The sequence below is a fragment of the Somniosus microcephalus genome, chromosome 13, assembly GCF_052327205.1.
Source record: "Somniosus microcephalus isolate GS21.2 chromosome 13, FLI_Smic_1.0, whole genome shotgun sequence".
Taxonomy (NCBI): domain Eukaryota; kingdom Metazoa; phylum Chordata; class Chondrichthyes; order Squaliformes; family Somniosidae; genus Somniosus; species Somniosus microcephalus.
Window position 1 is genome coordinate 188,669,239 of NC_140999.1, and position 19,605 is coordinate 188,688,843.

Genomic DNA, 19,605 nt, shown 5'->3' on the forward strand with positions numbered 1-19,605 from the left:
CTTCAGACACAAACTGTGGTCCATTGTCAGAGCAAATCTGTTCAGGCAGCCCATTCCTGGCGAATATGGTTCGCAAAACTGTGATAGTTTTTTCCGTGGTGGTTGAGGACATTTTTATTACCTCTGGCCACTTTGAATGTGCATCCACCGCAATTAAAAACATCGAGTCCATGAAGGGACCAGCAAAATCAATGTGCACCCGTTGCCATGGAGATGAGGGCCACTCCCATGGACGCAGAGGAGCTTGTGGTGGGGCGTTTTGGACCTTCTGGCATCCTGCACAGCTCTTGGTCATCTCTTCGATTTCTCTATCGATTCCCGGCCCCACACAAACGCTCTGGCTAAATTCTTCATTTTTACCCCACCCAGATGACCCTCATGAAGCTCATTGAGTCTCTATCCGTCAACTTAGGTGGAATTACTACTCTGGATCCACACATCAAGGTTCCTCTGCACACTGACAGCTGTTCTCTTCTCGGCGAGAATGCTGGCAGCAGTGGTTCGCCATGTGCTGGCCATCCCTTCACCGTTAAATCATAGACCCGTGATAGTGTCGGGTCATTCCGTGTTTCCTTTTCTATGTTTGCATTCGTCACAGGGAGACATTCGGCTATGGTCGAGTGGAATAACTCCATTGGATCCACTGCAAGGTCTTCTTCTTCCACCGTCGGCAACGGTAGGCATGACAATCCATCAGCATTTCCATGCTGTTTAGTTCCTTTGTACTCGATGTCATATTGGTGTGCCCCTAGGAAAAGGGACCATCTCTGCAGCCGTTGTGCCGTCATTATTGGTACGCCCTTCTGAGGGTTGAAAATGGAGACAAGAGGTTGATGTAGAGTAAATTTTTGACCGTGCAGATAGTGATTGAACTTCTTCACCCCCCACACTAGGCTGAGGGCCTCTCTGTCAATCTGGGCATAGTTACGCTCGGCAGAAGTTAACGAGCGTGATGCAAAAGCTATCGGCCTCTCTAAACCATCAAGGAATTTATGTGACAGTACCGCCCCAATGCCGTAGGGAGACGCATCACACGCCAGCCTGATTGGCAGTGCTGGGTTGTGGTGAGCCAATACTTCCCTTGAAGTGATTAAGTCCTTACTCTTCTGAAAAACACGCTTACAATCATCGTTCCATTTCCATGCTACCCCCGTTCGTAGCAGGGCGTTCAGTGGGTGCAGAATTGTCGACAAATTCGGCAAAAACTTATGATAGTAATTCACCAACCCGAGGAATGACCTCAGTTGCAACACATTTTCAGGCGCTGGGGCCTTAACAACCGCTTCAATTTTGTCAGGGGATTTATGTAACCCCTCTTCATCAATCACGTGGCCACAATACGATATCTGTTTCTTAAAAAATTCGCACTTGGGGCGGTTGGCTCGCAGCCCATGTTCCCGTAGTCTAGTGAGCACCTGTTCTAGGTTGTTAAGGTGTTCACTGTCATCTTCACCTGTTACAAGGATGTCGTCCAAGTAACACTGAGTCCCCGGAATCCCTTGCAGGACTTGTTCCATCGCTCTTTGCCATATCGCCGGAGCCGATGCTACTCCGAATACCAATCGATGATACTGGTAAAGACCTTTGTGAGTGTTTATCGTGAGATACTTCCTAGAGGACTCTTCAACCTCCATCTGCAAATATGCTTGTGCTAGGTCAATTTTTGTAAAACGCTTCCCTCCAGACAGTGAGGCGAAGATATCTTCTATCCTTGGAAGAGGATATTGTACTGTGTGAAGGACAGGGTTCACCGTCACCTTGAAATCCCCACAGATGCGAATCTTCCTTGGCTCTCCGGACTTATTGCTTAACGTTTTCTTCATGACAGGAACGATGGGTGTCGCCCACTCGCTCCAGTCGACCTTAGACAACACGCCCGCCTTCTCCAGATTCTCCAGCTCTGCCTCGACGGCTGGGCGAATTGCATATGGTACCGGTTTCGCTTTGAAAAACTTGGGAATTGCATTCTCTTCTATTTTTATCGAGGCGGTTACGCCTTTAAGCGTGCCCAGTTCTTGTTGAAATACCTCTTTGGCGTTAGCTAAGATTGTTGACAATCGTCCAGGAGTGACGTCTTCATCTTTTTTACCGTCCACCGTCATTGCATGAATGGAATGCCAATCCAAGTTTATCTTCCTGATCCATTCCCGTCCCAATAACGGTGGTCCACCATTTGGCAGTATGTAGAGATACGATTTCCGTATTTTCTTGCCATTGTATTCGACAGGCACCCTTATTTTTCCTCTGGGGTATACTTTTTGCCCCGTATACGTCGTCAAGACGATGGATGTCTCTCTCAAGGGTATGTGTGAAAATAGCCGCTCGTAGTCTCGTCGATTCATGACGGTTAGCGCTGATCCTGTATCCAATTCCATTTTAACTTGTGACCCTGCTATCGTGAGGGTGACCCAAATGGTTCGGCGATCCTCTTTTGCGATTACATTGTGAAGTTTGAGACAGCTTAGTCTCCTGTTCTCGGATTCACTATCGCTCATCTGGTCTTCGGAACTACTGTCCGCCATCTTTTGTACTTTCTTGTACGGTTCCTTAGTAGCCTTTTTGTTGTCGCTGGTCTTCTTCCCAGACCTGCAAACTCGTGCAATGTGTCCAATCTTCCCGCATTGTCTGCATATTTTGTCTTTGGATCAGCAGTCCTTCTGGTCATGGTTAGTTCTGCCGCAGCGATAACATTTTGCAAATCCCCATGTCATTTCGTGGGTGCCGTATTCCTGTGGTTTTTGTTGAATTTCTGCAGCTCCCCTGGCTGCTGCTTCATACAATACTGCCACGCTGAAAGCCTTATCCAGCGTCAGCTCTTTTTCTGAGAGTAACTTCTTCTGTGTTCCTTCACTCAGGAGTCCACAGACAAATTTGTCCTGTAGGGTATCTGCCAGTCCTGCTCCGAACTGGCAGTGCTTTGATAGCTTGCGTAGTTCCGTAAGATACTCAGCATTGCTCTCACATTTGTGCTGAGTTCTCCTGTGGAATTTAAATCTTTCTGCTATCAACAGCGGTGCAGGGTTTAAGTGTTCCTGTAGGACAGCAACAATTTCGTTAAAACTCTTCGCCTTCGGTTTGGCTGGAGTAATCAGGTCCCGCAATAGGCCGTACGTTCTAGTGCCCATTAAGTTTAGCAATATCGATGCCTGTTTCCCCTCTGCTATTTCGTTTGCCTCGAAATATACCTCGACTCTTTCCACATACGTGGTCCAGTCCTCTAATGTATTATCAAAAGCAGTGATACAGCCAGTCTTCGGCATCTTGCAAATCTAAAATGGCGCCTCCCGCGCTTTGCCTTCTTCCCCGATTTAACAAAATGGCGCCTCCCGCGCTTTGCCTTCTTCCCCGCCGTTGTTAGCGCTGCTTTCCACAGTTTCTTGCGCGTTAAATATTGATTCTTGTTCTTTTATTATTTTCCCGTCGTGGAGCGGACCCTCTGGGACACTTCCCTCCCTCTTCTTAGGTCCGAACGCTGCCCGGCTTCGAAGCACTGACCGCGCCCTGTGTGCTCCACCCTCTCTCTCTCTCTTTGCTTCCCGACTCGCTGCCCGGTCCCGTTGAAAAGCCACCCGATCGAGCTTCAGCCCGCCGCAGCCCAGGAAGGATCAGAGCACTACCTGCCACCAGCCCGATTAGCTGGGAAACCACAGACCGAGGAACCCAGCCTGGCTCTGGACAGTCTCTCCTGCAAGTTTTCAAACCGATGATTGACGGTCGACGCCCGTTTCCCGAGTTTCTTTGGACTCTTTTTTTTCTTCTTCTGGCTCCGACCTTCAACAACGTCGTCTGAGGTGCTGCTGAGTTGCAGGTAAGTTCGTTTCTTACTCGTCGCCAGTGTTACGTCCATGAATGATTGAGACATGGACCAGCAGGAGTGAAAACAAACAAGTCTTTACTGGTGGAAGTCAACAGTGAAAACTAACAAACAGAGGCTCTCTAGCGCCTTTTATACAGGGGTGGTCACTGCCAGTACTGCAGTCTGAGACCAGTTATTCTCTTAAAGGTACATACACAACAGGTCCCAGTGCCCTTCATGTGTTACTGATCCATTCAGATCACGAGGGTCCCAGTGCCCTTCATGTGTTACTGATCCATTCAGATCGCGAGGGTCCCAGTGCCCTTCATGTGTTACTGATCCATTCAGACCATGAGGGTCCCAGTGCCTTTCATGTGTTACTGATCCATTCAGATCACGAGGGTCCCAGTGCACTTCATGTGTTACTGATCCATTCAGACCATGAGGGTCCCAGTGCACCTCATGTGTTACTGATCCATTCAGATCACGAGGGTCCCAGTGCACTTCATGTGTTACTGATCCATTCAGATCACGAGGGTCCCAGTGCACCTCATGTGTTACTGATCCATTCAGATCACGAGGGTCCCAGTGCACCTCATGTGTTACTGATCCATTCAGATCACGAGGGTCCCAGTGCACTTCATGTTGTGTTACTGATCCATTCAGATCACGAGGGTCCCAGTGCACCTCATGTGTTACTGATCCATTCAGATCACGAGGGTCCCAGTGCAACCCATGTGTTACTGATCCATTCAGATCACGAGGGTCCCAGTGCACCTCATGTGTTACTGATCCATTCAGATCACGAGGGTCCCAGTGCAACCCATGTGTTACTGATCCATTCAGATCACGAGGGTCCCAGTGCACTTCATGTTGTGTTACTGATCCATTCAGATCACGAGGGTCCCAGTGCACCTCATGTGTTACTGATCCATTCAGATCACGAGGGTCCCAGTGCAACCCATGTGTTACTGATCCATTCAGATCGCGAGGGTCCCAGAGCACCTCATGTGTTACTGATCCATTCAGATCGCGAGGGTCCCAGAGCACCTCATGTGTTACTGATCCATTCAGATCACGAGGGTCCCAGTGCACTTCATGTTGTGTTACTGATACATTAAGATCACGAGGGTCCCAGTGCACTTCATGTGTTACTGATCCATTCAGATCACGAGGGTCCCAGTGCACCTCATGTGTTACTGATCCATTCAGATCACGAGGGTCCCAGTGCACTTCATGTGTTACTGATCCATTCAGATCACGAGGGTCCCAGTGCACCTCATGTGTTACTGATCCATTCAGACCGTGAGGGTCCCAGTGCACTTCATGTTGTGTTACTGTTACATTAAGATTACGAGGTTTCTAGTTTTAATCATTGATGTGCATTGAGTTATCTAATTTCATCTGGGGCAATGGGAGGAGTGATAGAATTGACCCTGGTGTCCTTGAGTTAGGGGAGGGAAAGTAACCACAGCAGAACCTTTTGCTAACGATTGCCACCTGGTGACTCCTGTTGGAAGTACAGATGTGGGGGAGAGGAGAAGCGGTGAGCTCAATTGGAATATCTGCCCCCGCCCACTGTGCACACACCAGCACCATCAGAATTGATCGCTGCCTGCATTAATAGGCGAGGCTCACACATGAAGAACTTGGCACCTGCCACGCAAGTGCTCTCCTGCATGACGGGTCCTCTGAAAATGCAAGATGTTGCCGTTGCCATTCCCCCCCCCCCCTCACCCAGCAGTGCGCCACTGACACTGAAGTCAGCCAGGGGACCTGTTCCTGCATCTCAGCCGGGGCCACTGCTCAACCTGCGGTTGGGTGTGATGCCCTCCAACTCCCTGAGCTTCTCTGTGTGCCAGTGAGTGTTGCCTGATGTGTGCACGTTGGAGGCAGAACCTAAGGACTTGGCAGGGAAAACAACTTAAAACAGAGGGGAAAGTACAATACACAAAGGGGTTAACATTTTGCTGAGCGACATTGGTTGATGCGTTTGCATTAGTTTTTTTTTAACAAAGTTGTTCATTTTAAATTTCACACAAGCATGGGAGCCAATACATTACAAATGTCACAGAACAGAATTCCATCTTTGAGAAGTCGAGTGACATATTTTATCCTACATAAGACCATAAGAATTAGAAGCAGGAGTCGGCCATTCGGCCCCTCGAGCCTGCTCCGCCATTCAATAGGATCATGGCTGATCTTCGACTTTAACAGTGGGATCTCCCACCCAGTCAATGAAGCGAGCCCTAACCAAATCAATCCATCATTTTGGAGACCACAGAGATGCTGTAATACAGGGCGCCGCCCTAGTGACAGAGTGTCAACACTGTCTTTTCACAAGTACTGGTGCAAATCACTTCTGATGGCTCCTTGCACAAGCAAAACAACAATTGGAATTGAAATACTTGCATTCATCTGGCTCCTTATCACACCGAAAAGCCTCAAAACGCTTTACGCAGTGAATTACTTGACTGAACTGCCCAGTGCTCTGTGCGTTTTACCCAATGCACTCCCCTCGGCCTCACTCTCTAACGCCACTGGGTGGATATCTCTGGGCTGGTGCTTGGGAGGGAGTGTGTGAATGAGGAAGTGCTGGTAGGGTTGGATAAAAGGGCCTGGGACATCTTGCTTCTCTGCTTCTTCCTGGGCACATCTAGAAGATGGTCGTTGGTTGAGGGATGAATGTTGGCCAGGACATGAGGAGAATTACCCTGCTCTTCTCTGAATAGTGCCATGGGATAGAGTCATAGAATCATAGAGTTATACAGCACAGAAAGGGGCCCTTTGGCCCATCGTGTCCGTGCTGGCCATCAAGCCCTGTCTATTCTAATCCCATTTTCCAGGATCAGGAGGTGAATAGGCAGATAGGACCTCAGTTTAACATCTCTTAAAGGTAACGTGTACAACAAAGCAGAACACCCTTAGTATTGCACTGAAGTGTCACTCTAGATTATGTGCTCAAATCCCTGAATCGGGGATTGAAGCCACAGTCCTCTAGCTTAGAGGCAAGAGCGCTAACACTGAGTAAGCTGACACTTTAACGCAGTGAGGGGCAGATGGTTGCAAGTGGCAGACATGTTTAGTACCGTGCATTCTTGAATGGTACGGTTGTTCCTCTTACCTTACCTTGCCTGGCCTGGTAAGGCCATTAAATATTTTGTAGTAATGAGTGGCCCTATGCCAAATTGTGGAATTGGCATGGAGTACCCTGGCTACCCACTTTCAATTCATTGCTGCGGAACGTTTGCCAGCTCTGAAGGGGGCGCCTCCTTTGGCATTGTGTTCAGCAGATATTTCTGATTAGCTGTCAAAAAGTTTTCTGTCTGCCCGCCCACTTAAGCTGCCACAGGCAAGCTCCAATCAGATGCATTCACAGTATTCAAGTTTAACTGACCCTAGAAACTGTGGCACAGTCAGCGGTCGCGCAGTCAGAAGTCGTTCCCTGCTACAGTTCCGGTCGCAATCTCACCACGGAAGAAAGTCCATTCTAACATGTCCATCCAGACTGGCCATCAGTATAATGAACAAACACAACGTGATGCTCTGCCAGTAGATGTCACTAGTGTCTTCAGTAACTACCAGTAATATTGAGGTGTTTAAGATGATTAAAGGAGTTGATCGGGTAGAGAGAGAGAAACTATTTCCTCTGGTGGGGGGAGTCCAGAACAAAGGGGCGCAACCTTAAAATTAGAGCCAGGCCGTTCAGGGGTGATGTCAGGGAGCACTTCTTCACACAAAGGATAGTGGAAATCTGGAACTCTTTCCCCCCAAAAGTTGCTAAGGGTCAATTGAAAATGTCAAAACTGATAGATTTGAGTTAGGCGAGGGTATTTAGGGTTACGGAACCAAGGTGGGTAGATGGAGTTAAGATACAGATTAGCCATGATCTAATTGAATGGCGGAACAGGCTCGAGGGGCTGAATGACCTACTCCTGTTCCTATGTTCCTACCAAATTGTATTAGATTTCAAAGCATTAATTTTTGGATTGAGAAACTGAGGTGAAGGGCCAAGACACACAGTGCAGGGCAGCATGAAGGCCGAAAACAGTAGGAGAGAAGCTGAGGTAACTCAAAAGGCAGCGATTAAGAGGCTGCCAAAGCTGTAGATCATCGGAGCAAGGAGTTAAATGAAGTACGGAGAGCCACAGTTTTGAAACACTAGGTTAGAGTAGGATGATTCATTAAGCCTTAATTTTAACATAGTGCAGAGAGGAGGAGGAGGCTGACTTGTTGAATTGAAAAGCAGTCCCATATATTGGAGATGGATGTTTGAATAGCCTTCTAGATTCAGAATCCATGATCTAAAATTAATACTATGCTGCCAGCGAAGAAAACCACAGTAATTGTACAACTATGATAATTGCCTGGTATTCCCATAGCAACGGACCATTGTACGAAGCCCATGTGTTGTGGCTCACCACAATACACTGCGATACCGGTAAACGTCTTAATGGGGAGATTTTCAGGGACTGTACCAACCGCAGCAACACTTCAAGAGCAGAAAACAAGAGCTGGCCTGGAGCCTGTGCTCAGTTGATGGCCCGCACAATGTGGCGCATTCTGCATTGTTCCCTTGGTTTGTTTTTTGTGGTTAGTGACGTCGTCTGAAAAACACTCAGATTTGCGGTGGTGCCTTTCAGGTTCTCTCCCACTTTATCCATTATTCCGGAATGACGGAATGTGCGCCTCAGTTGTGTATTTTTTTGTTGCAGCCAACAGGCACCACCGCTGAGGTCACCTCCGAGAATTACAGCCTCATTACTGACCACTGATTGCAGTCCTGTGCCGAATGGGCACCAGTTTGTTTTACTGGTGAACTGTGCCTCTTCAACCAGAATGTAAAGCAGAGTACTTCACCACAGGGAAGAATAGCTTTCTGTAAAATTAAAGTGCTGGGCTCCATGGCACCCAGGCGTACAATGCATAAGTGTTGTCATTTGTGAGGGGGATAGAATTGAGTTAACCCTTTTAGTGTTGATCTTAAATTATTATTCCCCTTGGGGTCCCTAATAACCCAGCACTGAATCATTCAAGGAAGAACAACACGGTAAACTAAGGTTTAAAACAACTTCGCGCTCAGGCTCACCACTTACAACCTCCCAAGTTTCCAACCACTGTTGTTTAGGGAATGTCTCGCAATGCACCTACTCAACCCGACACTGCGGGAGGAACATCTATCAGTGCTTGTACTATCACTGCACCATTAGGGTACATTTTCTGAGATGATCGGTTAACCGGGCGAGGGTGTAGTCGTTCCTCATTCTCTGCACACCCGATCGCATCGCTCCCCATATTTGCTGTCATCAAAATCGACTGTCGCGAAATTGGAAGTTCCACAAGTTGGGTGCGCTGAGCTCCGCACCCGATCCTCCACTCGTCACTCCCATCGAGCCAGTGCCCACAGTGTGCAGGGGAGTGGCACTAATTGGATAGTGCTTGCAAAGAGCAAGCACAGGCACGATGGCCCAAATGGCCTCCTTCTGTGCTTCTCTGGTCCTTTATGGCCTTGCTGCGTGCTCCTCTCAGCTTCTCCAACCTGAGCGGGCCGAGGTGCAAGGCCCAATGCCTACATACCCCTTCTGGGTGTCCTTTCTAATGGGTGTACAAGCAGAAAACATGCAAGAAAATGAGGCTACAAGCCCCATTTGGCCCCTCCAACCTGACATACATGGCTGCATCTATTTGGAATATAACCACTCAGGGATTTCCCAGGAAAGGGTGTGGAGACTCGGTCTAATGTGCCTCCATCCCTTTTTTTTTAAGCCTTGCACCTGGGAACTGATTGTTCTCTGGGCGCAAATCACAGAATCATAGAATGATACAGCACCGAAAGGGTTCCGATGACTCTACGCATTGTAACAACAAAGCTGGTAGTTTACAGCATCACTTTGAAGCCTTATAATTCACCTCGGCGTTCTTGTTACCAGAGAATCAGAGAATAGCACAGCACAGAAGGAGGTCATTCGGCCCATCGAATCTATGCCGGCTCTTTCGAAGAGCAATCCAGTCAGTCCCACTCCGCCGCTCTTTCCCCATATCATGGCAATTTTTTCTCCTTCAAGTATTTATCCAATTCCCTTTTGAAGGCTACTATTGAATCTGCCCCCACCGCCCTATCAGGCAGCGCATTCCAAATCCTAACCACTCGCTGCGTAAAAATGTTTTTCCTCGTGTCACCTCTGGTTCTTTTGCCAATCACCTTAAATCTGGGCCCTCTGGTTCTCGACCCTTCAGCCATTGGAAACCGTTTCTCTTTATTTACTCTCTCTAAACCCTTCATGATTTTGAACACCTCTATCAAATCTCCTCTTAACCTTCTCTGCTCCAAGGAGAACAACCCCAGCTTCTCCAGTCTATTCATGGAACTGTAATCCCTCATCCCTGGAACCATTCTAGTAAATCTCTTCTACACCCTCTCCAAAGCCTCGATGCCTCTATTTATGAAGCCCAGGATCCCGTATGCTTTATTAATTGCTTTGTTAACCTGCCCTGCCACCTTCATAGATTTGTGCACAAGCACCCCCAGGTCTCTCTGTTCAAGTACCCCCTTTAAAATTGTACCATTTAGTGTGTATGGTCCCGACTCATTCTTCCTACCAAAATGTATCACCTCACACTCTCCTGCATTGAATTTCATCTGCCATGTGTCCGCCCATTCCACCAGCCTGTCTATACCTTCTTGAAGTCTATTGCCATCTTCCTCAGTGTTTACTACACTTCCAAGTTCCATGTACGCTGACGACACCCAGCTCTACCTCACTACCTCTTCCCTCGACCCCTCCACGGTCTCGAAATTGTCAGACTGCTTGTCCGATATCCAGTACTGGAGGAGCAGAAATTTTCACCAATTAAATATTGGGAAGACCGAAGCCATTGTCTTCGGGCCCCGTCACAAACTCTGTCCCCTAGCCACTGACTCCATCCCTCTTCCTAGCATCTGTCTGAGGCTGAACCACACTGTTCGCAACCTTGGAGTCATATGTGACCTTAAATGAGCTTCCGACCACATATCCACGGCATAACTAAGACCGCCTATTTCCACCTCTGTAAAATTGCCCGTCTCCGCTCTTGCCTCAGCTCATCCGCTGCTGAAACCCTCATCCATGCCTTTGTTACCTCTAGACTTGACTATTCCAACGCACTCCTGGCTGGCCTCCCACATTCTACCCTACATAAACTTGAGGTCATCCAAAACTCGGCTGCCCCATGTCCTAACTTGCACCAAGCCCCGTTCGCTCATCACCCCTGTGCTCGCTGACCTCCATTGGCTCCCGGTTAAGCAACACCTCAATTTCAAAATTCTCATCCTTGTTCTCAAACCTCTTCAAGCCCTAACCTATCTCTGTAACCTCCATCAGCCCCACAACCCCGAGATTTCTGCGCTCCTCAAATTCTGCCCTCTTGAGCATCCCTGATTATAATCGCTCAACCATCGGTGGCCGTGCCTTCAGCTGCCTGGGCCCTAAGCTCTGCAATTCCCTCCCTAAACCTCTCCGTCTCCCTACTGTTCTTTTTCCTCCTTTAAGACGCTCCTTAAAACCTACCTCTTTGGTCATCTGCCTTAATTTCTTCTTCTGTGGTTCGGTGTCAAATTTTTGTCTTATAACACTCCTGTGAAATGCCTTGGGACGTTTTGCTATGTTAAAGGCGCTATATAAATACAAGTTGTTATTGTGTCATCTGCAAATTTCAAAATTGTGCCCTGTATCCCAAGTCCAAGTCATTAATGTATATCAAAAACAGCAGTGGTCCTAGTACTGAACCTTGAGGAATGCCACTGTACAACTGCCTCCAGTCCGAAAAACAGCCATTCACCACAACTCTGTGTTTTCTATCCCATAGCCAATTTGGTATCCATAGAAACATAGAAAAATAAGAGCAGGAGTCGGCCATTCGGCCCTTCAAGCCTGCTCCGCCATTCAATATGATCATGGCTGATCCTCTATCTCAATACCATATTCCCGCTCTCTCCCCATACCCCTTGATGACTTTTGTGTCTAGAAATCTATCTATCTCCTTCTTAAATATATTCAGTGACTTGGCCTCCACAGCCTCTGAGTGAAGAAATTTCTCCTCATCTCAGTCCTAAATGTCCTACCCCGTATCCTGAGATTGTGACCCCTCGTTCTAGACCCCCCAGCCAGGGGAAACATCCTCCCTCCATCCAGTCTATCTAGCCCCGTCAGAATTTTATATGTTTCAATGAGATCCCCTCTCATTCTTCTAAACTCTAGTGAATACAGGCCTAGCTGACCCAATCTTTCCTCATACAACAGTCCTGCCATCCCAGGAATCAGTCTGGTGAACCTTCGCTGCACTCCCTCTATGGCAAGTATATTCTTTCTTAGGTAAGGAGACCAAAACTGCACACAGTACTCCAGGTGTGGTTTCACCAAAGCCCTGTATAACTGTAGTAAGACATCCTTGCTCCTGTACTCAAATCCTCTTGCAATGAAGGACAACATACCATTTGCCTTCCTAACTGCTTGCTGCAGCTGCATGTTTGCTTTCAGTGATTGGTGTACACGAGCACCCAGGTCCCTTTGTACATCAACATTTCCCAATCTATCACCATTTAAATAATACTCTGCCTCTCTGTTTTTCATACCGAAGTGGATAACTTCACATTTATCCACGTTTTACTGCATCTGCCATGTATTTGCCCACTCACTCAACTTGTCTAAATCGCCTTGAAGCCTCTTTGCATCCACCTCACAACTCACAATCCCACCTAGTTTCGTGTCATCAGCAAACTTGGAAATATTACATTTGGTTCCCTCATCCAAATCATCGATATATATTGTGAGTAGCAGACCAAGCACTGATCCCTGCGGTACCCCACTAGTCACCGCCTGCCACCCCGACAAAGGCCCATTTATTCCTACTCTCTGTTTCCTGTCTGTTAACCAATTTTCAATCCATGCCAGTATATTACCCCCAATCCCATGTGCTTTAACTTTGCATACTAACCTCTTATGTGGGACTTTATCAAAGGCCTTCTGAAAATCCAAATACACCACATCCACTGGTTCTCCCTTATCTAGTCTACCAGTTACATCCTCAAAAAACTCCAGTAGGTTTGTCAAACACGATTTCCGTTTCATAAATCTATGTTGACTTTGTCTAATCCCATTGATAATTTCTAAGTATCCTGTTATCACATCCTTTGTAATAGACTCTAGCATTTGCCCTACTACTGATGTTAGGCTACTGCCCCATGCTGCTACTGCCCCTTTTATCCCATGGGCATCAATTTTGCTAACAAGCCTAATATGTGGTACTTTATCAAACGCCTTTTGCAAGTCCACGTACACAACATCAGCTGCACTGATACAATAGCAAAATACTGCGGATGCTGGAAATCTGAAATAACAACAGAAAACGCTGGAAAAACTCAGCAGGCCAGGCAGCATCCATGGAGAGAGAAACAGAGTTAATGTTTCAGGTCGAAGACCTTTCGTCAGAACTGGAAAAAAGCAGGAAATGGAGCAGATTTAAAAACAAGTTTAGGGGCTGGGAAATGGAGGAGGGGATGAAAGAACAAAAGGGAAGGTCTGTGATAGGATGGAAGGCAGGAAACATAGAAACATAGAAGATAGGAGCAGGAGTCGGCCATTCGGCCCCTCGAGTCTGCTCCGCCATTCATTGAGACCATGGCTGATCATCCAAACTCAGTACCCTGTCCCTGCCTTCTCCCCATATCCCTTTAGCCTTAAGAAATATATCCAACTCCTTCTTGAATATATTTAATGAATTGGCCTCAACTGCCTTCTGTGGTAGAGAATTCCACAGGTTCACCACTCTCTGGGTGAAGAAATTCCTCCTCATCTCTGTCCTAAATGGCTTACCCCTTATCCTTAGACTGTGACCCCTGGTTCTGGACTCCCCGCCATCGGGAACATCCACTTTACTTTTGAAGTGGAGTCACTGTTGTAATGTAGGAAATGTGGCAGCCAATTTGTGCACAGCAAGCTCCCACAAACAGCTATGTGATAATGACCAGATCATCTGTTTTAGTGATGTCGACTGAGGGATAAATATTGGCCCCAGTACGCCGGGGAGAACTCCCCCGCTCTTCAAATAGTGTTATGGGAACTTTTCTGTCTATCCAAAAGACAGCACCTCTGTCACTGTGGCACTCCATCAAGCACTGCACTGAAGTGTTGGTGTAGATTACATTATCAAGTTTCTGGCCTGGGTCTTAAACCCACAATCTTTTGACCCAGAAGTGAGAGTGCTGCCATGGAGCCAAGGCCGACACCATCAATGCCTCTCCCCCTGTAAGTAATGTGCTAACTTGGGTATAGTTCCATGGGCGCTGACTGATCTAGGTGGTCATTGTTTCGATAGCCTACCCTGCCCTCACCCAACAGCCAATGAATAGCAATCCAGAATGAGTATTCTGGCTTCATTTCTGTAGTCTTGCTAGATCAGCTGTCCCATCACAGATAGAAGCCAAGACCTCTCTGTATAGCTCACTTCCCAATCAGGTTACTAATTTATCGACTGAAGGAGCTCCAACTCCATATTAGAGAGGGGTTTCTGGAGATTATTTTTGTGGTATTTTGGTATTAAGCATCATTAAAATGAAATTCTTTGTTGGGATGGAATCATAGAATCGTACAGCACAGAAGGAGGCCATTCGGCCCATAGTGCCTGTGCCGGCTCTTTGAAAGAGCTCTCCAATTAGTCCCACTCCCCCCTGCTCTTTCCCCGTAGCCCTGCAATATTTTTCCTTTTCAAGTATTTATTCAATTCCCTTTTGAAAGTTAATTAGTTTTTTTAATTTTCAGGTGTTTTTAAACTGGAGTCAACTTCTCAAAATGTCCGAGTGGGATTTGAACTGACAACTTAACAGCCCTGTGGGAGTATCTGCACCACACGGACTGCAGCAGTTCAAGAAGGCGGCGCACCACCGCCTTTTCAAGGGCAGCTAGGGATGGGCAATAAATGCTGGCCTTGCCAGCGACGCCCACATCCCATAAAAACGAATTTAAATTTTTTTTTATTAGGCTCTGACGTAATAAAACTCACTACGCACTTGGTTTGAGCATAAAGCAAGGATTTAATCAACTTGTTTCAGAACACGGAGGTCTAGTTGTACTTCACTAGTTCCTTGTCTTACAAAATGTCCCTGGCAAGCTGGGGCCGACGCCTGAGTATTTATACTCCTTGGATGGCGCCACCAGCTGGCCGTCCAGCATTATTTCACGAGTAGTTTCTTGATGATGGAGATTTATAACAGGCTCGGTCTCTAGATTACTAGCCCAGTAACATAACCACTACACTACCATCTCTTGATTTTTGCATCCCTCAATCTTTATGTTTGTTTCATTAACTAGGTTATTAATTCTTTTGAGCATCAACTGATTCATTTTCTCTTTTCTCAGATGATCGCCACCCTTATGTGAGGAAGCAGAAGTATATCTTCAACATCAGTGCGATGGAGAAGGAAGGGTTACTGGGGGCAGAGCTGCGGATCCTGCGGACACGACCAGTAGATCCAAGGAGGGCACGAACTCCAGGAAATGTGTACAATCTCAGATTGTCCAAGTGCCCCGCAGACAGACAGAAGCCGATCACACTCGACTCTCGCTCGGTTGACATTTTGGATACGCCCAAATGGGAAACCTTCAACATTTGGAAGCTCTTCAAAACCTCCAGAAAGGAACAGCAGTTGACTCAACTGTGCTTTGAGCTGGAGGCCTTGGACAGAGGAAGGACAGTGGATTTAAGAAGCTTGGGTTTTGGCAGACTGGGACGCCAAACCAAGGAGAAAGCTCTTCTGTTGTTGTCTGGTAGGACCAAAAAACGGGACCTGTTCTTCAATGAAGTCAAAGCCAGATCTGGGCAGGATGACAAGACTGTTTATGAATTCCTGTTCAACCAGAGGAGGAAGAGAAGAGCCCCTCACACATCCCGCCAAGCAAAAGGCAGGAAGGTCAAGCCAAGGTGCATTAGAAGACCTCTCCATGTGAACTTCAAGGAGATGGGCTGGGATGACTGGATCATTGCTCCCTTGGACTATGAAGCATATCACTGTGAGGGGGTTTGTGACTTCCCCCTCCGGTCTCACTTAGAGCCCACAAACCATGCCATTATCCAGACACTAATGAACTCCATGGACCCAGAATCCACTCCACCAAGTTGCTGTGTACCCACAAAACTCAGCCCCATAAGTATTTTGTACATAGACTCTGCCAATAATGTGGTCTATAAACAGTATGAGGACATGGTCGTAGAGTCCTGCGGTTGCAGGTAGCATTGGTCTGAGTTACCAGGCAATCAGTAATAGGTACAAATATGGGACTTGTGCCATGTTGAGTATTGCAGGTATAGTTGGTTTTCTGGTGATGGTATTTGCTGTCAAGACACCCCAGACCATTGGTAATAAGTCAAACAGGAATATTCTATGGTGGCGAAACTAAATTGCTGCTAAAACCAAGCGAGCAGCAGCTTCTGGCTCCAAATTAATCAAGCAACCACTTTGGAGCCAAAACCACATTGTCTCCAAAGTGTCTTCCTCTGGGTGGCGGACCCTTTCACTGGAGTGATATGGTGCCAAGAATCTGATTGATGACTCAAAACAGTACGTGCTACTGGTAGTTCGCACTACCACCACAATGCACTCGCCCATCGCTGCCTGCTTAACTCAGATAGACAGGAGACGGTGTTGGGGGATAAGTAATCCTGGGAGGAAGGGAGCGGGGTGGGGGCGGGGGTTGGGGTTGGGGGGTGGGGCAGTTGGGGAGGGAGGTTATACTGAGACATGATTCCAGGAAGATTCTTTTTACTAATTTGGGGCAAACTGTAATTCTTGTTCTACATTCATGTGGCCAATGTTGCAGCCAGTTCATTAGCCTCGGAGCAATCCCATTAAAATTGTCACTTGCTCAATGCAAGCAAGCACTAGCCACAATATTGTCCACTGTCTCCTCTGTAACACTGAACAAATATTAGAGAGAAATTGAGATCAGTTCCACACTAAATGTTAACATCTTCTGCTAGGCTTTTTTTTTATTCGTTCATGGGACCTGGCCAGCATTTATTGCCCATCCCTAATTGCCCTTGAGAAGGTGGTGGTGAGCCGCCTTCTTGAACCGCTGCAGTCCGTGTGGTGAAGGTTGCTCCCACAGTGCTGTTAGGGAGGGAGTTCCAGGATTTTCACCCAGCGAGGATGGCGGAATGGCTGATATATTTCCAGGGGGGTGGAGGGCATGTGATGTTACAGTGAACCCTTCTGTTGGCTGCCAGAGCTGCCGGAACTCACCCTCGAGGGGTAGTTCCACAAGTCCATGTTGTTGATTGACAAGGCTTGTTGCTGGCAGCATGGATTTGGAAATATTACCCCCTGCTAAAACATTCTCATACTACTTGCGCTCTCCAATCTCTGATCACACAACGTCGTGGCAAAGCCCCTTGCCTGATGTTCTAACCTTTTGTTATGCGCGGCGAGCAAGTTGAGCAGGTAGCAAGCGAGCCCTGCGCCATATCTGGCTCAATCAGAACCATTTTGCAAATTCTTGTCGAATGCAATGCGTCAAACAGCTGCCTCCTTATAAATCATCCAACTTTCAAACCTCGGTCAGCAAACAAGCACTCTTATTTAAACCAGCACGCTCCAGAGGTTTCAACTCCAAATAAGCGGGTTTCCAAGTCTTGGTTCCTGTTAGAAATAAAGAAAAGTTTTCCCAAGGAAAAAAAAAAGGATGGGCTAAACATTCAGAGGCTGAGGCAGTCAGGCCGCACCTCCATCTCCCCATCCCTACAGAACACTGTAAGCGACAACGCCAGAGGCCAGAAAGTAGGCCAGTTCTGGTTTAGGGAATGTTGAGCGTTGTGACTAATAAAAAACAGGGAGAAAATATATAATATCCTACAAAAAAACTTTCTGTTAATTTTGCTATTCAGTAGAGATGTCATCAGGTGAGCAGCACTGGCAAAGGTGTAATCCCAGTGACCTGAGATGTATATTCATTTAATATTATTTAGGAACATGATTAAAGTCATGGAAAAAGGGCCACTCAGCCCATCAAAGCTCCACCCTTTAGTACCCTGCCTTTATCGGAGGACACAAGAACTTAAGAACATAAGAAATAGGAGCAGGAGTCGGCCATTCAGCCCCTCGAGCCTGCTCCGCCATTCAATAAGATCTTCGACCTCAACAGGACCTGGATTAAGCAGTTGGTAATGATTATGACTGGTACAGGGAATCGGACTTGGAAATCTAGAACATCAAAGTGGTTGGTATGATGCAAGCTGGGCTGTGTAGGTCCTTCCACTATGCTGAGAACAGATGCCCATTGTGCAGGCAGTGAGGAAACACTGACTCATAGAAACACAGAAACATAGAAGATAGGAGCAGGAGTAGGCCATTCAGCCCCTCGAGCCTGCTCCGCCATTCAATGCGATCATGGCTGAACATCCAAATTCAGTACCCGGTCCCTGCTTTCTCCCCATACCCTTTGATCCCTTTAGCCTTAAGAAATATATCTAACTCCTTCTTGAATATATTTAATGTATTGGCCTCTACTGCCTTCTGTGGTAGAGAATTCCACAGGTTCACCACTCTCTGGGTGAAGAAATTCCTCCTCATTTCTGTCCTAAATGGCCTACCCCTTATCCTTAGACTGTGACCCCTGGTTCTGGACTCCCCCGACTATCGGAAACATCCTTCCTGCATCTAGTCTGTCCAGTCCTGTCAGAATTTTATAAGTTTCAATGAGATCCCCTCTTATTCTTCTAAACTCCAGCGAGTACAAGCCCAATCGATCCAATCTCTCCTCATACGTCATTCCTGCCCTCCCAGGTATCAGCCTGGTGAATCTTCGCTGAACTCCTTCCATGGCAAGAACATCCTTCCTCAGATAAGGCGACCAAAACTGCACACAATACTCAAGGTGTGGTCTCACCAAGGCCCTGTACAACTGCAGCAAAACATCCTTGTTCCTGTACTCAAACCCTCTCGCTACGAAGGCCAACATACCATTTGCCTTCTTAATCGCTTGCTGCACCTGCATGCTTACCTTCAGCGACTGGTGCACAAGGACACCCAGGTCTCGTTGCACTTCCCCTTCTCCCAATCTATTGCCATTCAGATAATAATCTGCCTTCCTGTTTTTGCCACAAAAGTGGATCGTGGGGCAACAGGTGCTGGAAGGTGTTACCTGAGAAAAGAAAGTCTTGCATTTCTATAGCGCCTTTCACGACCACCGGACGTCTCAAAGCGCTTTACAGCCAATGAAGTACTTTTTTTTTGAAGGGGAGTCACTGTTGTAATGTGGGAAACGCAGCAGCCAATTTGCGCACAGCAAGCTCCCACAAACAGCAATGTGATAATGACCAGATAGTCTGTTTTTGTTATGTTGGTTGAGGGATAAATATTGGCCAGGACACCAGGGATAACGCCCCTGCTCTTCTTCGACATAGTGCCATGGGATCTTTTATGTCCACCTGAGAGAGCAGACGGTTTAACATCTCATCCAAAAGATGGCACCTCCGACAGTGCAGCACTCCCCCAGCACTGCACTGGAGTGTCAACCTAGCTTTATGTGCTCAAGTCCCTGGAGTGGGACTTGAACCCACAACCTTCTGATTCAGAGACGAGAGTGCAGCCCACTGAGCCATGGCTGACACTGAGGCCAGGTGTGAACACATGGCACATATATCCATGGTTGGGTTGTAGAAAAGCAAATAGCTGCTGCTGAACCTCCTCACCACCAACTGGGGGATGGTCTGTCATTCAATGGGATACAGCGTGCATTCATACTGTGGTCAAGAGGATTATAGCAGTGCACTCGCATATC

The 19,605-nt window shown here is 47.3% G+C and overlaps 1 protein-coding gene across 1 annotated transcript in view; it reads left to right on the forward strand.

Moving 5' to 3' along the window:
* gdf5 (growth differentiation factor 5) overlaps positions 1-16,498 on the forward strand; it is a 44,220-nt gene extending 27,722 nt beyond the window's left edge. Inside the window, exon 2 of the mRNA XM_086005847.1 lies at positions 15,190-16,498. Within this exon, the coding sequence (XP_085861973.1) occupies positions 15,190-16,061 (872 nt within the window). The 3' untranslated portion in view covers positions 16,062-16,498. The remainder of the gene's footprint in view (positions 1-15,189) is intronic.
* The last annotated feature ends 3,107 nt before the right edge of the window (positions 16,499-19,605 follow it).